The sequence below is a fragment of the Sorex araneus genome, chromosome X (genome assembly GCF_027595985.1).
Source record: "Sorex araneus isolate mSorAra2 chromosome X, mSorAra2.pri, whole genome shotgun sequence".
Lineage (NCBI taxonomy): Eukaryota > Metazoa > Chordata > Mammalia > Eulipotyphla > Soricidae > Sorex > Sorex araneus.
In genome coordinates, this window is record NC_073313.1 from 331732277 (window position 1) to 331753689 (window position 21413).

Sequence of the window (21413 nt, forward strand, 5' to 3'; positions counted from 1 at the left end):
CTGTTTCTCCTATGTCTAGGAATCTGCTAAGGCCTCTTGCAAAAACAATAACAGAATTCAGTACAAAATCCAATAAAACGCCACAGGGGTCAGCTCCCAAGGAGAGCCACTGGCTTTGCCAATATGCAGGAAGTTACCAGCTCATCTTGCTAAACAAACCATGTTCACAGCTATCAGAGTTTTCCTTCTGAAAATAGGAGAGACACAAAGTTGGGTAGGGAGAAATAGGAAAGAATTTTCTCCGTTTCAGAAAACCTTCTTTGTTCATTTGCTCCTGCACATCAGACTCCTTGTAAGTGTGAATCTAACAGAGAAGAGCTGCACTTATTTAAATAGGCTTGATGCCCAACCCCGCCCCCAAAACCCTTTTGTCTCTTCTGAAGATATTATCTAAAATTCAGTAACCACTTGAAAACTTGGATGTACTTACTTGTCATAATGTATGGTTTACATAAAAATGTCTATGAATTCTAAGTAAATGTTTGCATGATAGTAAATTTTTAATTCATATTCAGTAGTACTGATAACAGTACTAAGTAATAAGTACCTAAGGTTATGGCCATGGTTAGCAATATGAGTCTATTGGGTTTTTAGCATAGAATCAAATGTAGTTGTGAATGATGAATATCTTTTTTAAAAAATAATTTTTATTTCAAACATCAAATCATTTTAAAATTCATGGGTATACCATGGCCAATTGAAGGCATGGATGAACCAGTTTTATGTACCACACTATTATTCCTTTGTTAAAGCAGTAATCCTAAACACATCTGCCACCAGTTGTACTAATGTATGGGCCCTGCTGTGTGAACCTGAGCCTTTCTTCAAACCCAGGTATCCACAATTTTTCCCATGGGTCAAGACCTTTTACAAAGTAGGCCAATGTAGATCTTAGACATAAAACATAATATGCCTTTTGAATTATTGTTTAAAAAACTATTGTTAAACGTTGATGTTGAAATAAGTTGCCTGGTATAGTACTCCCCAAATATGATGGAGCTTAATGAGAACAGGGAGTTTTATAAGATACAGACTATAGACTTTTATTCAAAAGATCCTAAGACTGCATTTAGAGGACAAGTGGAAGACTAATACATAATATACTATCTCACTAGTTATGATGTCATGCAGGAACTGTGCCATTATTCTCTGTACAGAATATTTATTTAGTGCTTACTATGTGCCAGGTTAGGCATTATGATTATAGTGGTGATAATATAGATTTGATCAGTGACTTCATGGGATTAGTTTATGGTTTAAGGAGGAAGTGAGACCTGGACAAAGAATCAAAATTATGCATAATTACAAACCACAATCAAGTCCTCTGAAGGGTGGTAAGTTACTCCAAAATGCAGATGAATCAGAACTATCTCATTGGAAAAATCAAAAGGACTTAGGTGATAATATCTGTGTTAGATTAAGGAATGACACAAAGTGAGGCTAAGGAAAACTACTAGGTTTTCATCTGAGATAACTGGACATATGTAATTGGTTAGGATAAATTTAAGCACTCTTGGGCCATTTGATTTCAAGTCCCAGGCATATTAAAACCAGAATCTATATACTTTATGACAAATAAATTGCCAAGAAACATGCTCTGAACAATATCTGGAAGCAAAAGACTGGGCTGGTCTTTTTTTAATGCACTCATACAAATCCTCCAACAGGAAAGAGGCAAGTAAATAAAGACTAGTTGTTTATTAGGAAATAGGCAGAGCAGTTGGGGGGAAGGGGAGCATAAACTACTATATATAGCTTGGAAAGGTTTGCAGTGGATTTTCAAATTAGATATTAGATAGTTCTTATTACTTGACAAAAAATTTAAATATCTGCTATCTCTCCCACTCCTCTAGCAATCAAATAAAGTATGCAAAAAGAACTATATCAGTATAACACACCACATTATGTGTGTTGCAGTAAACTTTATTAACACTATTGTAACCATGTTACCCAAATGACAATAACTAAACAATGACAATAATAATGACAATTAACTAAGAAGGTAAATAAATACAGAGAATAATAACAATAGTAGAAAGTAGCAGTTCACAGTGTTTGAAAATCCAATACATATCAGATATTCTCCTGAGTGCTTCATTCCTTCAGTTGTTTTGAGCACAATTCTTGGTGCTCTCATTTAATGAGCATCTTGGCTGGTAACTCAGGGGTCTTAAATTCTTACCTATTGATAGTTACTCTGTCTATAAGTAAAAAGGCTTGCTGGTTTCCCTCAATTTCTTTGTTCCTCACTCCCATGCATCCAATGTAAGTGACATCACCTGAATCTAATTGATTTTTTAAGTAAAACATCTCTGCACATGTCTATTATTCATTCTACCATCATACAACTCTTTGAAATTAATATTTTTCTTATACGTATTTTACAGTTTAAAAAGATTTCAGCATGTTTATATTTGTCCAAATCCACATAGCCAGTCAATGACAGGGCTCAGGTTTTAATATGAAGCTATTCTAGATTTATAAATATGTTCTAGAGTCTAGATCTACCTAGTCTGTCTCCAGAACCCTGTTTTGAAGAACCCTGTTCTTCAAAAATAATGACTACCATTAGTGAGTGAACTTGCTGAATTCCAGGCACTGTGCTATGGGCTCTGTCTGTATTAACTCACTAAACTTCAGTAGAATTGTATTTATCCCACTTATATTATTAGCAAATAGATCTAGAGACATTACGGACCTTGTCCAAAATCACAGTGTGTCTGAATGAGTAGACCTCAGCAATTTGATTCCAGATTCCAAGCTATTATTCAGTATGTTAACAGGTCCCCAAAATAGGGACTCCGAAAAGTTGAAGGAGCCAGAACCCAACTTCCTACACTGGATTATTTTTTTTTTCATTTTTTATTAGTGAATCACCCTGAGGTACCACACTGGATTATTCTTGAGGACTGTGGTGGTCTTAGCGCTGTCTCCATCAAAGACCAATTAAATCATTAAATCATTAGATACCTTTGACACTCACATTCTTCGACGCCATCTAGTGGTTATTACCTTCAAGGCTACCTCTGCCTGGCCAGGGGAGGAATCCTTTGGCTTCCCAGCCCTCTCCTGCCCCTCCCACTCCAGTCCCAAAGCTGATCAGGCTGCTGCATTTCAGACAGACTAATCACCCGGCAGTCTGGGCTGCTTGTAACCTAGAGAGCCCCCAGATCCACTTAGCGCTGTCCTGACTTCCTACCTTTGGAAACCAGACATTTCTACTTAAAAGTGCCACAGTTCCAGACAAACGCTGCCCTTCCCCCCCTCACTGATAAATTTTACTCTGTTGGCCTCTATGCTCCCCTTCCAGATGTTTTAAGTTAAGATTGGGAAAGCTGTGTTTTTACTGGATTGAATCACAGCGCTTGGCTGACATTACACTCCTTATATTTATCAGCTAATTGCAGACACTTTGAGAGAATAATACAGCATGTGTTTATTATGACAAACCTGGCCAGTGTGTCTTTGTGGTCAAAGATTCACAGGGGGTTCCTTTATCAATCCCTGGTTAAGTATAGAGTTGGTTCGAAAACATACGTTCAAAGTCAGGAACTCACATGGGTGTAAATTTTATTATGTGTTTTGGTGGAGTTTGGGGAATGGGGACAACAGAGAGCCAATAGTATAATTTAAATTCTTGGACTGTTTTTGAAATCTTTTGTTGTGGAGGATAAAGTGATTTATTAAGGGGCTACCAAATGCCTAAGGAATTTTATTTAAAACATAAGAAGATGACTTCACATTGTTTCAGTCTTTAATACGTTTCCCCATATGCATTAATTTTGTTTCTTCCACTGATACCTGTGGAGATTTGTGCCCAAGGACATGGTGAAGAGAGTGACTACTTCCCCCACTCTTGGCAGTCACCAGGCTAAGGTGCCCTCAGCCAGCAAGAGCCCAAGGCAGACAATTTGAGCTAGAGGGGACAGACAACCAATACCGTCCTAGGAGAACTATTGGCACTGAGGTTATGAGCTTGCATGTACCAGCATCCCCAGTATATGATACTGCTGAGAAATCCAGGTCACCCATAGAAAAGAGGAGAAAGGAATAAAGAAGCCAGCAGAGAAATATGGACGTCCAAGGTACATCCTTGGGGTCCTGAATCACAGTTATATTGACAGTGAAAGGAACTCAGGAACTCAGTATTGGTATCAGGTCCCAGAATCAGGTGGGTTTTTTTTTTTAATTTTATTTTTATAAGGTTGTTCACATTAATTGATTACATTCAATATTTCAACACCAATCCCACCCATTATGCTTTCTCACCACCATTATTTTGAATTTTCCCACCACCATTCAAGCCTGCCTGCCAGGGGCAGATCCTAGATAATTTATTTACTATTGCTTGTTATGTATCTCATGAGGGTCCTGTGGCTGTACACTTCTGGATTCTAAAATTGTAAATGGTTGGGGTCCAGCAATATCTCTGTAGGGAGCTAATCCATTTTGAGATTCATTTGGGAGTCGCCTGGAGGCAGATAGTGACAGCCAGCACCCCAAGCAGGCGGGGAAGCCCCATCTGAGGTGCCATGGTGGAGTTGACTCAGTAGGGGGTCCGGAGAGACCTCAGGGAGCTGTCGTCTTCCAGGACTCACTGCTTTGTGTGTCTGGATTAAAACCACTGATGTGCTGAGATGGCGCCTGGAGGCAGATCGTGGGTGTGACAGTCAGGACCCCAAGCGGTCAGGGAAACAGGAAGGGCCAGCCCCTCTCTGCTGCCTCCATGTGGCCTGGAGTCTTAGTGCTTGAACCCGAATACCTGGGTTTTGCTTCTGGAAGCTCATGGCCCTCAGCGTTTCATCTGGAGCCGCAGATGGAATCAGGTTTGTGAGGTGCACTGGGGGCAGCAGGGACTGAGGCTGCACTTGTATTTTTTTTGGGGGGTGAGTGTGGGAGTGACTCTATGGCCTGTGTATGCAAAGGCCAGAGAAGCAAGGCAAAAGTTAACAAAAGGAACCAATTGCTCCCTATTGGAGGAATCAGGAGGAAGTTGAAAACAAATACTCAAAGTAAGAAATGCATTTAAATACAAAAGTGAGAAGGTGGGAGGAAAAGTAGTAGAAAGAAGAATTGTAAAATTGAGTCCCCAAACTACTATTTGTTTGGATTTTTAGGTAGAGTTCTCTGAGCTCTGGTTGGGAGGGAACCTATTTCAATGAAAGTGTTGTCATGTTTTGTCTTCTCTGCATTGGAGTTTCTAAAGCAAATTGTTCATTTCCTTTCACAATGCTTCTCTACGAGGATGCCCAGCTTGCTCTCTGTAATGGGTAAATATTATCCTTCTATGAAACTAACCAATTTGTTTTTATTCTACAGATTGAGAATCATGTAAATATTGTCTGTTCTTGATGTCTGTTCTTTATATTTGCTACTGAAAAGTTTAGCTTTCAATCCATGTGGCACTTCTGATAAGAAAATAAGCTCCTCTCAGCACATTTGCTATACTATTCTCATTTTATATGTTATCTTCCCCTTTACCTATAATCCATTTCCCCTTCTGTTTATACATATTTTATTTGATTGCATCTTGTGGTGTATATATTGCTCAAGCTGGAACAAAGAAGCATATATAATACACTTAACACAAGTGGAGGGTGTCTTCCAACCCTAAAAGGTGCTTTATTCTTTTCCAGACTAAATCTTATAATTTCACCATTAATTGCTTTAAGAAATGTGCCTTTCATAAGTGGAGAAAGGGTTTCCTTCATTCCTCTTAACTATTTTAATTTCCAAATTAAATAAGACTCTAAATAAAGGTACTTTTTTTTCTTGGTAAATTGACACAGTGTTCTATACTGAAAATGTTTGGTTGAAATGTTAGAATTGATAACTCAACAAGAGACAAAATTCATAACCAGCAGTGAGAAACTTAAACCCTGTTTTGGCCAGAAGAAACCTTCATTATTAACTGATGTGAGGTCATGGGATTCTGTAAGACTCTATATTCAACCCTACCAGACTTCTGTTTAGAAAAAAGAGTGTATTTTTATTTTTATTTAAGTATGGTTTAGGGGGATGCTCCTGGAAAATGAATAGCCCTCAAATTCCTTTCCCTCAATGTCTTTTCAGACTTCCAACAAAAAGAGAATATTGAATAATTTTAAAAATTATTTTCTAGAGAACTGGCCATCTCCATCCTAATTCTTCATCTACTTCTTAACTCTTTTATTTCTATTTTCAAACTCCCTTTGTTCCAGCTAAAGAAGTTGTTTTTTTTTTCCCCTTTAACTTTCTCACCTTAGCTCATGCCATTCTATGCCTGGACTCTAACCTTCTAACTTCTCCCTTTCCTCTACTTGAGTGAGTTCTACCCTTTGCACCCACCTCCTTTACCAAATCCTTCCCAGTATCTCAGCCCTCTGCAGTCACCCCCATAAACTCCAGAGCTTCTACTCTCTGCCCCTTAGCCCCAGTACCAACCACCTAAGACCTGTCATTACCATTTGTTTGTCCAAATGCAAGCTCCATTTTCCTAACTATTATCTCTCCATACCTTGGAATGACATATCAGAGTCTCAGGAGTATCTGCCGAAAAAGAAAATAAAGAATGAATAATAAAGATTGAATATTCTTATGACTTTGGGGACACCTAGAACCATCCAGCACAACTTAATGCTTGTTCTCAGTTGAAAGCAATGAAGTTGTTATCCCCCACCTGACCATCCCCCCAGTGCAACATCATTATCTGTGAATCTTCCTATCTTGGATGCTAAAAGAAAAACGCTCCTCTGTTTTAACAAAATAAGCTGAGTTTAAACATTTTTTTTCTTTTCTCTCGCCCTAGATTTTGAAGAAGTCATGCATTGAAATTCTAGCAGCAGAACCATCCACCATATGTGCTGGAGGTAAAGTGAAATGAACTGCTAATTGCTCTCTTGCAAAGGATGATATAAGTTCAAATCACATATTTACATCATGGCAGGGGTGGAGCAGGGAGAAGGAGAGGCAACACAAGAGAATCGGTTGAAGGAGAAGTGGAGAGTGCAAAATAATTTGCTTGGAGGGGGAGGAAGAAGAAAATATCAGTTGTTTGGAAGTCTGAAAAAGTCTATCCAAATTCACTTCTTTCTTGGAAACTAATTCCAAGGGAATTATAGAAATTCTAGATTCTCACACATCATTACCAACACCCTGCTCTGAACGGAAGTGAGTCTAACCCTTCATCCTCATGACAGCACTAGAAACACCGGATGGAAACAGTGATCATAGACCACCCTGAAGTGTTCTGTTCAGTTATTTAACTGTTGCTGGCCTTTGTCCATAAGTTATACAAAGATATTTATTAATTGTTCCATCTACCAGTTTTCCAACATATTTATGGATGACTTTATAGAGAATTTTAATATAAATAAAAGGGCCACTATAATTTTATCATTAATGCTAAAAGTTTTTACATAAGCAAAAAATCAGCCCTCTATTAGTTATGAGATTTTCTCTAACTGATCAAAATTGGAATCTTGATATGGTTTTGTATTGTAGTGAGCAACCCTTTACATAAACTTGCTGACTCCATATAATTCCTGACTAGCTCCCCATAACTTCATTCATTTATTTAAAAAATGTTAAACCTGGTGAATGTCAGGTCCTGTGCTAGATGCAGGAGATACAAAAGAGATAAAGTCTCTCTCCATAAGTTACAGAAACTTCAGTCTTTAACTGTTGATTGGACATGTTAATGTCAACTTTCCAGTCTCCTAAAATAGAAAATGCCAGTTATTATTTTATTGGAAAAAAAATATACTATGCAACCCTGCTAGATAGTAAGCATTTAAGAGCTTTCAGGTTTTTTCCAACATTATATGTTTCTCTGTGGCATATCTTATTGGCATAAATGAAATTATTTTTGGTAATTTTATCCCAGCTTCCTGGCTATAGTTTAGAATAGCAAAAACATTTCAAGGAGTTATAGGCACTGAATCATATATACAAATAATTACAACCTAATAACTCATGTCAAGGATAAATGTGGTTGTCAAGGAGAGACCCAAGAGAACATCTTTATGAAAAAGAATTGAAAACAAATCTATGCAAATTTAAGAAATATATATGATTACATAAACCCATTTTCAGGGTCTGTGCAATAAGGAACCTCCATTTTGTTATACATTTTTTTTGTTTTTGCTTTCGAGCCGTACCCAGAAGTGCTCAGGGCTTATTCCTGGCTCTGTGCTCAGAGATCACAGAGCAGGCTCAGGGGATGATATGAGGTTCTAGGGTTCAAATCCTGGGCCTCCATTTGTAAGGCAAGTACCCAAACCACTGTACTATCACTCCAGCTAGAGGAACCTCCATTTGATTTCATTAGGCTTAAAATAAATGGACCGACTTTTTTTTATGGACTGATATTTTAAAATAATTAACAAACAGGGAAATTCCTTAATTGTGCAATTATCTTACTCATAAAGAAAATTCTACTCATAAAGAAAATTCAGACTTTCAGACTTGGAGCTTAATAATCCCATTAGATTGTTGCAACTTTGTAGTGAACCAGAAAGTCTTAAGATATTACCATTTCTATTAATTCTCTAGTATAAGTAATTCTACTCCCTTAGGGAATTTTGAGTACAGAGGAGGAATCTTATTTCTCTTTGCTTCCAACTGACTAGCAGAATATCTCCATTTAATAACTGATCAATAAATGTTGGATGAATGTCTTGATATCTGTCATCTTTAAATGAAGAATAGACTGATTTCTTTCTATTTATCTTTTTTTAAAACATTTAAGCTAACCATAAGAAGTGTGGTGAAAGAGAGAATTGGATGTTTAGTGGTAAACTTAAAGTAGTATTACAGATATTTATTTATAACTATGCACACCAGAAATTTATGTTCTAATGCAGGTCATTTCAATTAAAAAGTAATTTATGGGGGTCAGATCCATAGTACAACAGGTGGGGTACTTGCTTTGCATGCGGACCCATTAATTTATAAATAAATAAATTATTTATTTATTTAATTGAATCACCATGTGGAAAGTTACAAAGCTTTCAGGCTTAAGTCTCAGTTATACAATGCTCAAACACCCATCCCTTCACCAGTGCACATATTCCACCACCAAGAACCACAGTAAACCTCACCCCTTGCCCCCAAACCCCCAGCCCTCCACCCCGCCTGTGTATGACCAGGTTTGATCGCAGACACCCTAACCCCTGATCCGGTCAGAAATGGTCCCTGAGTGCATAACCAGGAGTAAGCCCTAAGCATCACTGGGTGTGGTCCAAAACCCAAAATAATAATAATAATAATTTAAGATTTTAACTTTATGCCCTTCAATTTTATGGTTTAAATGAAGCAAAATTAGAAACAGCCAAAGACAGAACAAGGCCAAAACAAAATGAGCAGTAGAAAACTATATTCCTAACTAATTCTTGACTTAAAGATTAATAAGCCAAAATTTCTTTGGGTTAACCTTGAGGTATTCAAGAAAAATTTTCACATCTACACAATGAATATGGCACAGAAATATCAGGTTCCACAGATCTGATCCCAGAAAATTCATGGATCTTAATATTTCTCATTAAGTTAAAGGGAAAAATAAATAATTAAGGAAAACTTTCTAATATGCTAGGGAAACTAAAGAAGAAAGGATAAAGTGTATTAAAAAATCTAAATAAAGTAATCCAACTGATTCATTGTTCTGAGCTGTTTCTTGGATGGAACCAATAAAACAGAAAAATTACTGGTAAATCCAATCCAAGATCCCCTTCTTCAGACCCTCTAGATAATTTTTAAAAATCTGTTTTAGGGGCCAGAAAAATAGTATAGTCAGAAAGGCCTTGCAAATAGCAGACCTTGTTTCTATACCCCAATACCCCTTGTGGTCCCCCAAGCACCATCAGGTGGGATCCCTGAGTACAGAGCCAGGAGTAAGTTCTGAGCACAGTTGGGTGTACCCCAAAACATGTATATGCAATGCTATACATATAGCATATGTAATGCTATATATGTGAAATTTTCAATATTTTGTATATAAGCATGTATGTTTATATTGCATACATACTTTATATGCAAAATGTTGCATATTTTATAGACAAAAAAATTATTGCCCAGTTACCTAGACCAGAGAGATACTATAGTGGGTGAGGTGTTCTATCCCAGCACTGCCGGGAGAGATCCCTGAGCACAGAGCCAGGAGTAAGCCCTGAGCAGAGCTGGGTGTGGCCCCCAAAGGAATAAAACAAATTTCCTGTATCAGAGTAAACTATCCACATTTAGTGTCACTAGTTTTTATAAAGAAAAAAATAGTAAAAGAAACAGGGATGGAAGCTCACTCTCCGTTTTGAAAAACTCAGGTTCCCATTTATTTTAATGAAATACATAAGGATTAAAGCATGTTGGGTAAAGACCAACTTTCCTGGGGCCAGAGACCTAGCCCCATTGACTAATCTCATGCAAAGCATCCTGGAGGCACGTGTTAGATCTTCAGCACCTCATGCTCCTCTGAGCTTCTCAGTGAGCAACCCCTAAGTACAGAGACGGGAATAGCCCCAGCACCTCTGGGTGTGTCCCCCACAAAACGAAACAAAAGAAAGACCAACTTTACCAGAAGAAGGATGTGAAACTTCCAAAAGATATCCTTACACCAAAGGTTTACTCGTGAGTTTGTCAGAAGGCTTACTGCTGATCGTTCTCTGAATGAGCAGAGCTTCTGGGAAGCACTAAAGCCCTTTTGTTTGCCGCTGACTGTTCGGTAGACTGATAAGAATACTCCCGCCTTCTGCTCAGTGCTACACCCCAGAAGCTGATGTCAATATGCTTTGAAAAACGTAAACTGTAACCCCAAGCAAGGTAAAAATCTTAATGATGTCAATCATTTTAATGAGAACTAAAAATTAGTGGGATAATCATGATGCTGAAAAACACACCTTTATGTGTTCCTACTGAAAGTTAGAGATAACTTTATTAAAAGAGAAAGTCAAATAGGAAACGACTTTATATTTCTTTTTAATTAATTTGTTGAGTCACTGTGAGTTACAAAGTGACAAAGTTATTCCTGATTGAGTTTCAGGGGCAGAATGAGCACCAGTCCTTTACTATTGTCCACTCCCTTCTACCAGTGCCTCCAGCTTCCCTCCTGCCCTCCAATCTGCCTCTCTAACAATCACTTTCCTGTCCTCCCCCCCTTTTAGGCCCTGGGGGTATGGTAAACCCCAGTTACTGTTACTGATAGGGTGTCATGCGTAAACTTTTTGTTCACATTTCTCTAAAGTACTCGAGTTACTCACCCTGAGCCAGACCTGTAGGAAAGGTAGAATTCACATTTATCATAAGGCCTTTTCTCAGTCCCCATGCTGTGTCTTTGTGAATTACGTTCTTCTCTTGGCTCCGAGTGTAACCCCACAGGGCTGCTCCACCCAGGCTGAGCTGCTGAAGACACTCTGCTGACAAATATGTCCCCCATGAAAGTGATCTCAGCTGGCTCTCGCCAACTCAGCAATACCAACAAACTGAGCTCTGAGAGAGGGAGTGAGAGTGATACTGGGTGGACCAAAAAAGCCCAGGTTCAACACAGATCTTTGTATGTTAGCTGTAACCCACTGGGTGAAGTTTTAATGGGACAAATGCAGTGTAGAACTTGGTTTTAAATAGCCAGTTTAGGAAAATCTTACAATTCATAAGGATGGGAAAGGAGGGGTGGAAATGCTCTTTTGATAACCAAAAAGAATGCCCATCTCTCTCTCTCTCTCTCTCTCTCTCTCTCTCTCTCTCTCACACACACACACACACACACACACACACACACACACAAACTAATGCAATCTAAAGGTATATATATCAGTAGCCACCCAGGTCAAAGGAGATAGTGTCATGTTTTGTCCATAGTTTCAAGTTCCACATTTAAGAATGATCGGGGACTGGAGAGACAGTACAGCAGGAAGAGGATTTACCTTGCATGAAGCCATCTGCGTTTGATCCTGGCACCACATATGGCCTCCTGGACTCTTGCCAAGAGTGATCCCTGAGCACAGAACAGCCAGGACTACGCCCTATGCACTGCTGGGTGTGGCCTCCAAACAAAACAAAACAAAAAAGTTAATAACTTGGCTCACTAGCTCTTCTCTTTCTTTCGTTCTTTCTCTTCCTCTATTGTTTCACATTTTCTTCCTTTTGCCTTTAATTTGCCTTTTTCTTCTTTCCTTTCCTCCTTCCTACCTTTCTTCCTTTTCTTTGTCCTTTCCTTTCTTCTCTCTGTTCATCAATTCTTAGTGAAAGGATGAGTAGAAATTGTGAATGGATAAGTTAAAAAAATTCTTAAGCCTTTCTCCTATATCCCCTTGTAATTCAGCATCTACCCTGGGAGATAGTCATATGTTCAGAAAAATAATAAAACCATAGCAGAGATCTGCTCCAAGAACTGTGGGCGCCCTTATAAGATGCCTGTGGAATGAGAAAAGACTAAAGAAACCACAGAGATTTAGACCGAGAATTGAGACATTTGCAAGAGCATCTGTAGCTTTTGGCGAGTTCCCAATCAGAAAGGAATTATTAGACATATTAGGTATAGCTTCAGGATACCATCACAGTGAGTTGGAGAGGAATTCTGGAAGGTATATTTGACTTTACTCATGCAACTTTTATGGAACTCAGTGGGGTGGATGGGCTCTAACTTTAGAATTACTTGCACCAAAATGACCGTATATAACCAAGTACTATCTAGAAAAATCCTTCTCGAGGTTTCCTTTACAGCTTTCTATTTCTGAAGACAATTTTAGTTCAATAAAGTATCAATTTTAACAGTTGAAGAAATGCATATACCTGGATCTATTTTAATGCTATTTTATTTTAATAGGAATACTTAATGCAAAGTGTTAAGGAGTATCTAATCGGATCAAGAAGTATTTCATTCATTGTCATTAGTTAAACTTTTTGAGTATAGAGACTTCCCAGAATTCTTCCACAAACAAAGGTTATAATCTGGCAGCCTGTAAGCCTTGTCTGGTCTGCACATATATTCTTACTGCTCCACAGCATATTAAAAGTAAATTCATCACTAGCATTTTTGAAATCTGATTTCGCCTAAAAATTCAGCTTTCCATGTCATCTTATAAAAGTCAACCTAGCAACATTGGCTTATGTTTATTATAAGATAATGATTTTAAACATATCTTCACTTTAGGCCAGGAGTACCAGTTCGTGGCTGGAAGCTTGCCATGAAGTGGGAGGTGGAGTGCAGTTAGATCAGCAAAGGCACCACTATGATGATGGTAGTAGGAAATTATCACTCTGGGCAAAAACTGAGTGCTGAAAGGAGGTAAAGTGATATGCTTGATATCCTTTCAGTAACAGTTTTATAAACCATAGTGCCTAAAAGGCGAGAGAGAGAGAGAGAGGAGAAAGAAAGCTAGAGAGAGAAAGAGGAGAAAGAGACAGAGAAAGAGAGAAACAGTGGAGAGTGTGAGTCTGCTACAGGGGCAGGCTCTGCGGTAGGGCGGAAGGAAAACTGGGAACATTAGTGGTGGAAAATGTGCATTGGTGAAGGAGTGGGTGTTGGAACATTGAAAGAATCATGAACAACTTTGTAATTGCATATCTCACTGTGATTCAATAATTTTCAAAAAATTTTAAAGATGTCTTTCCTTTTTAAAAGGTATGTAGGGACCAGAGATGTGGCTCAGTCACATAGCCATGCCTCACATCACATGACATGTATGAGACCTAGTTTGATGCCCTGTACCAAAGCATGTGATCTTTTCAGTTTACCAGATTTCCCACCATTCTCTGGTTCACCCCATTGCCCAGGCCAGTGTCCAGGCCAGGGACAGGGTGCTTATGTCACTGCATTTACAGTTTCTATTCTAAAACAGATAGGAAGTCACTGGCTGAATGAAGAGCCTTTATAGAGAACTTTTATGGAGCTTGCACCTAAATAAATGTTTCCTTCCCTATAGAAACTCTTTTAAAATTTTCTAGTTCATTGATTTTGCTGAGAATCCTTCATATAGTTCTGAGAATGAACTCATTGCTAGATTGGCCCTAGTTAGTTAACATCTCTCTCTAGGAATTGCACCTTTTTGCCGAAGCAGTTTTCTTCCAGTCCCCTCAGTATACACTGTGAACTATTCAAGTTTCAAGCCAAATAATCCAGGAAGGAACTAATTGGAGTCAAGTGTAAAACCTGTTAACTGCTCTGCTTTTGCAGTTTTCGTGCTCCAGAAATAGAAGGTGGTTATAATTAACTTCTCACATTGTCTTTTTAGAAGCACTGATTTTGTTCTTACTATGCAGTTTCCCACTGTTGGCAATAAAATTGAGTGAGTTATCGCTCAGAGAAGGTAGTTGTGGGCTTCATGTTTATTGCCTGAAAATTAGATGCTCAAAAAAGACACATTTAAGTAGCACCCAATAGTGGTTTCATTTCTTTCACAACTGTTTTTCAAGTCTCTCTTGTCTGACCCTTCTACAACTTTGCAAGATAGAATGTTAAATTCTTATCTCATATTCCCTTTCATTTAAAGATATTTCTTTTTGGAGAAGGGCTCTCAAATACTGTTTGGAATGTTGGAATGGCACAAACACTTGGAAAAATAACCCTGACAATTTTTTTAAAATTTAACACGCATCTATCTTGTGACCTGATAATTCTACTTCTAGGCATTTACCCAAGAAAATGAAAAATCTTTGTCCAAAGACTTGCACACAAATGTTTATAGCAACTCTGTTTTTAATAGGTAAGAACTGTGAACAACTCAAATGTTTATCAACAGGTAGTCTAATTTAGGTTTATCCATGACATGAATAATACTCAGCAATAAAAAGAAACAGGTTGTGTATAAATCTAAAAGTAATTATGTATTAGTTTTGAAATAATTATGCCTTGTAAAAAAGATCAGACAAAAATATTGTTATGATTATATTTACATATAGCACTGTCGTTCCGTTGTTTATCGATTTTCTATAGCGAGCACCAGTAACATCTCCACTGTGAGACTTGTTACTGTTTTTGGCATATCGAATATGCCACGGGTAACTTTCCAGGCTCTGTCGTGCAGGTGGGATACTCTTGGTAGCTTGCCAGGCATTCCGAGAGGGACAGAGGAATCGAACCCTGGTCGGCCTGGTGCAAGGCAAACACCCTACCCGCTGTGCTATCGCTCTGCCCATATTTACATATAAATGTAGAAAATGCAAACTAAAGTTTAATGACATCAATTCAGTGCATGACTTAGGGAAATAGGGACAAGAAAGAGATTAAAAGAATCACATGGAAACTTGAAAGATGTGGTCATTGTCTTGATGATGGTATATATTGTTCTTTGTATACATGGCAAAACATATAAAATAATTTGCCTTCTATGCAATTCACAGCACATCAATTGTACCTCACTAAAATCTTATAAAATGTAAAGTTCTAGAGTAATTTAAGCATTTGAAACTTTAAGTACATTAATTGCTGTCACATTTTAAGCATTTCATGTCAATTTAAGCACCTATTAAGAGTGCAAATGCAAATTGACTCAAAGATGAAACAGTTTTAAAGAGTACAGTGGGTGTTATTTTTAATTTAGTCATCAAGTTGTACCACAAAAACTACTATTTAATTCCACAATGTTTTCATTGCTCCAGAAAGAAATCCTATACCTATTAAGCAGTCATTGACCATTTCCATCTGACCCTGGCAACCTATTTTGTTTTTCAATGGATTTGCTAATCTGGACTTTTCACGTAAATGGAATCATGTACTATGTAACCTTTTATGTTTAGCTTCTTTCATTTAGCACGTGTTCAAGATTTACATTATAGCATGTTTCAGCTACTATGAATGTACATATGCAAATTTGGGTGTAGACTGATGTTTTTCATTCTCTTGATTTAATACCTCAGAGTGGGATTTCTGGGTTATAAAGGCAACTTCGTATACAACTTTTTGAGGAACTGTCAAAAAGTTTTACAGAGAAACTGCACCATTTTTCATTCCCAACAATATTGTATGAGAATTTTCATTTCTTTGTTAGCAACTTGTACTTGTTCTCCAGTGAGTATGGAACAACACATTCTTATGGTTTTTATTTGCATTTTCTCAGTGACTAATGATGTTGAATGTTGTTTATTCATCAACCTTATTAAGCCTCTGAAAATAAGCAGGATTAGATCTGGGTAAAGAACCTCCTTGTCCACCTCTTCTTTTTTCGAGCCAAGATATGTTATTTATTTGTTCAGTCAATGTGCTTTTACTGAATAGCCCTGGATTAGGCATAGATAAAAATTTCAGTCATATATAAGTGATGAATTATCTTTCAGCAGGAAACAAATTATAAATAAAAGTGAAAAACTAAAGAATCATAAGAGCATGCCTTCAAATTACCTTAAAGAGAGAATGGGAGATAATACAGAGGTTAAAAGCATCTGCTTAGCTTGGGTTCAATTCCTGGCATCATATATTGCCATAATTTTACTGGATACAGCCCTGTTGACCGCTGAGCATTGCCAGGATTGCCCAAGGGCTTGATGCACCACAGGACTTGAGCAGCATCCTTGGGACCTCACATGTTCCCACTGGGCCTGTTGGCTGAGAATTGCCAGTGAGGTCCCTGGACCTCCTTGAGCACCACTTGGGAGCCCTCAATCCCCAAAACTTAATAAAATCAAATATTTAAAATAATATCTTGGGGCTGGAGCAATAGCACAACGGGTAGGGCGTTTGACTTGCACGCGGCCAACCCAAGTTCAATTCCCAGCATCCCATATGGTTCCCTGAGCACCGCCAGGGGTAATTCCTGAGTGCAGAGCCAGGAGTGACCCCTGTGCATCGCCGGGTGTGACCCAAAAAGAAAAAAAAAATATCTTGAAAGATTTGATCAAAGATCATTTTGAAATAAAAATACCTCCCGCAAATCCCTCAGTCCCTTGACACATTCTTTCTAAATAGTCCTTTCCTTCCTTTTCTGTGGCTGCTGTTATTGTGATATTGGGGGTTTGCCTTGGTAGTGGTAGTCTCGGGGGATGCGCATATTTGATTGCTTCACACTAGGCTGCAGTGTTTGCTAAGAGTTGCACGCTTTAGTTGCGAGGCACACACATGTGCTCACAAGGACTCACTCTTTGGTTTAGGTGCTCACATGACCATGACTATAGTATGACAAAGGCTGTACATTTCTTTCTGGCACCAGGGTCCCCAAACAGCAGAGCTGCTGGCACCATGTGTATGGATAACACCTGGTAATATACTCTAGACCTCACTCTTGCAGGCAGGTGCTATTGCCACTGAGTTCTCCATGGGCTCCCCCCGACACTTCGCAGGAACAGTAAATCTCCATGCAGATGGCCCAGACACACTCAGCTATACATATTTTTGGAAAAGTAGTTCAGGGTCTTCTATATAAATAAGGGAAAATCCTGTCCTGATTCTCACTTGCTGGTGGATTCTTTTTGGCCAGGTTTTGTTACATAACTTGTATGTGTGAAGCGCTGACATTCCAGTAAGTCTACTGGGGTAAATGTTTGGACTCTGCTAAAAACCAAATGTGCTCACTCACAGGGAAATTAAAGGCAGAATAGCACTTGGTTTCTGCTCTATGTGCTTTGCACAGCGTTGTTTCCCCTATCCTCTCCCCAGGCCTCTGGGGGTTAAATTGTTTCGTTTTCACATCATAGATTCCTGCTGAATTTCTTCTTGAACACTCTGAGGTCAGGCCAAGCAGCCACGCAGGCAGCCCCATATAAAAGACTCGGCCTGTGAAGTGGTAATGCTGGAACATGGTGTTAGGGAAGAAATTGGCACAGGGCCTGGGTGTGGAGTCTTCTCTCTACATTGATCTTTGAGACAATAAGAACGATAGGCACAGCAGAGAGGCAGAAAACATTTTTAACCCAAAAAAGTGTCCAGTGGCATATTTCTGACTGTCTAGCATTCCCAGTTAGAAGCAGAAATGGAGTTCTATAGACTTAATCGAGTTAATAAGCTGTAATAAGATTATTCCACAAAGTTTGACACAACAAAATGCTTGTTGAACCAACTACATTATTAGTCACATGTCAAGCAAACATCGAATTAAAACTATCAATTCTATTCTTCTCACCTCAGCAAACCACATATATGCATTAATCTGCTGAAATAAATCCATACTAGATCTGTAAAAAACATTTGCCATCACCGTCATTAACATCGTTCAAAACATGAACTCTTGGACATGAGGTCATTTTTGCTACTCATTCTTTACATGACCTAGGCAAGTACTGAAAATGACAAGATCTCAGTTTCCATATTGTTAAGATCCTTTTCACTTGCAACAAGCCCTCTGTTCTAACATATGTGCCCTCTTGGTGCTTCTGGGTTCTTTTTCTTTGGCTTCAGTTCCTTGTTTCCCATGTGGGGCCAACTCCCTACTTCTGCAAAACAGGAAAAGTTGGGGAAGACTTAAATACAAATAATTAAGATTTAAAAATCTCTAGACATCAATCTCTAGATTAGTCATATGTCACAAGACAATGAGTATTCATGTTAGTATAATGGCAAAGGGCATAGAGGCCGAATTTCAAAGGCATGGCATTTAATGTCTGACAGACTGGATTCTCATGCTGATTCTGACAGCAATGTGATCTGGGACAGATTGCTTAATCTCACTAAGATCTATTTTCTTATTCTACCTCCCTGGTCTATGGTCGGGTTTAAATAACATCAGATGTAGGCAATGCTTGGCACACAATGAGGGAGCAATTAACATCTGTTATTATTATCTTGGCAAACAAGATGTCTAAGTTTGTTTTCTGAATCTCAAATCCTGGCACTCTAATTCCATTCTTTTTCCAGTAAAAATCTTTACATGAAGAGCAATTTATAGTTTAAGATTTACTTTCACAAATAGTGCAGATTCTTCTCTCTTGTTCTATTAGTTTTATATGGCACTCAACATTATCTGAGGTTCTAATATTTATCCACTAAAGGATGAGAAATATAGAAGACAATGGATCATTATGAGTCAGGCCTAAGCAAGTATTCCTAAACATTTAGCAAATTAACTGTTTTTTATTCTTTGGTAAGATTATTGTTAAAGATGGTTATTTAACAATAACCTTTACCTTATAAGAACTTTATTATCACATATGAAGGGAAAGCACCCATGTGAAATGAATATGCAGCACTAGAGACCTTGAGAGATTACCTTCTAATGACAGAGAAGTACCAACCACACTGGAGGGTCAATGTCCATCAGACAGGTAGCGCTGATAAGCAAGTGTTAGAGTTCTTGTGAAGTACAATTATTCCTGCCTAACACTAGGTCCTGCTGGTATATAATCAGCAGCCATGAGGGCCTCAGCAATATTAATCAGTTTTTGATCTAAAAAGACACTTTTTTTAAAGGAAGAGAAGACAAAGAACATCAAAAGATAGTGCAAAGCCATAGGCCTCGTTGATCAGGACAGACTAAGATCGCCTTAAAGCAGCGCCTTTCAAACTATGAGGGGCACCTTGAACTGTAAAGAAATTTTTCAAGGGGACACCATTGTATAAAAGAAATACAAAAGGGTGAAGTTGATGGAGGGAAAGGAAAGACTCATGACCTCTGGCTCTAGAGATCTGGGTCTAAAATAATTGCTGGATCATGATACCTTAATAAAAAAAGAAAAGGTTCTTTAATTTTGGGGACTTGGTAGATGGGTTAATTGGGAGATGCAATTGAGGTGGTTTGTTGTAAAAGGTTGCTTTTGGTTTTTAGTTTGCACTGATATTTGAGTGTTTTAAGCTTGTCAGAGTCGTTTACAAATGCCCTAAATCAGGATACAGGGCAAACTGGGTAAACTTAAGTTTCATGGTCTGCCATCAAAGAATCTAACCGTTCTTTCTCATTCCAGAATCATTTCAAGTAGTCGTGAGAGGAAATGGCTTCAGACATGCCCGCAACGTGGACAGGGTCCTGTGCAGTTTCAAGATCAATGATTCAGTCACACTCAGTAAGTCCCTACAGAGTTGGGAGATTGTGGGGAGGAGTATGTTGTCTTCAGCCTGCTCAGGGGAGGAAATTTCCAGTCCCATTTTCCAGAATATCCACACTGAGATCTCCATGGAGATAGGTGTTCCCTGATCCAGCAAAGGAATACCCACTTCTTGCACCCTTGCACCCACAGGAAAAGCTGTTTTACTGCTGGTCCAGCAGGCATGCTGCTCAGTAACTTTCTGGAGAGAGGCAGTGGCCACATTGCTTGGTTGGGGCTGATCAAGTTTGACATGCCTTTTCTGTTTGCTTATTTTTAGGCTACACCCGGCAATACTTAGGGTTTACTCCTAGCTCTGCACTCAGGAATTACTCTGGTGGTGCTAGGGGAAGGGTGGGGGCTGTATGGGATACAGGGGATCAAATCAGGGTCAAGCTCTAGCCTCTAAGTTTGACATGTCTCAGTGGAGCATTAGAGACTATCAAATATAAGAGGAAACAAAAACAAAACAAAACAGTGATTTAATTCCAAATAAACCAATAGCTGAACATTTGGCTTGCAAATGTAGTTTGGGGAAGTTCAATCTGGACAAGTCTTGCTTGAAGTCTCCAACAAAACATTCTCAAAGAGAATGTCTGAGACAAAATACAGTAAGATGGAAGTAAAACGCATTGTATTTTACGAGAAGAATGAATTATCACAGCATTGGTCTGAGACATTGGCCAGTGAAACATTGGCAGCATGCAGGTTTTGTACTTTGAGGCTTATTTGATTCCTGTAGCTGTCCAGGAGAGACAGGGAAGACGGATTATGTAAAAACAGATGATTTAGGGCCCTGGCTTATTTTCAGATCTGGCCCCCATCTAAAAGATGATGTATTCAGTATCTCAGTGATGATCAAATGCTAGACTACATTTCCTGTGGTGCTCTATTCTTTCTAAAGGCTTTGCATTTGTATGCTAAAACAGCATGGGACAAAGAAAGGGTTAGGAGGAAGGGGAGAAGCTCATTTATTGTCTAATCACTCTACTTGGTTCTATTTCCTAAAGGGGAAGAATTAGGGCTAGGGAGGTAACAAAAGGGCTATGCCACTTGCCTTGCCTACTCTTGAACACCCTAAAGTGCCCGTCCCCCCCAAAAAAAGAGGGTGGGGGGGGAGAATGGAGAGGTAGGCCATTTTAAAATCCACTTGAGTATTTAAACAGAAGCAAGCGATGGCTTCCTGACAAACATCTGGAATTCCTGGCTTTGGAATAATCCCAAACATTTAAAACATTCAGTTTTCTTAATATGTAAAATGTACTCACATATCCAAAAAATAGTTTTTTTTAAATTTTGAAATAACCCTAAAGAGCCTCAGTGTGAAAAAAAATGTATGTGCCCCTCTCCCTTCAGATTTTATCCTTTTTTTTCTTTCAATTTTCGTGTCATTTAAGTCCACTTTAGTTAGCCAAAACCTTAAGTCTAAGATTTAAACACCTCAGAGTTAAACTCAAAGATATTGTTACCTTCCAGAGACTTCCAGACAAGTGAGTCAC

At 38.6% G+C, this 21413-nt stretch overlaps 1 protein-coding gene across 1 annotated transcript in view; it reads left to right on the top strand.

The window, feature by feature from the left end:
- The window catches only part of ANTXR1 (ANTXR cell adhesion molecule 1), a 211567-nt gene that overhangs the window by 64445 nt on the left and 125709 nt on the right, over nt 1-21413 (top strand). The window contains exons 9-10 of the mRNA XM_004609154.2: nt 6788-6848; nt 19795-19893. Coding sequence (XP_004609211.1) covers nt 6788-6848; nt 19795-19893 — 160 coding nt within the window. The remainder of the gene's footprint in view (nt 1-6787; nt 6849-19794; nt 19894-21413) is intronic.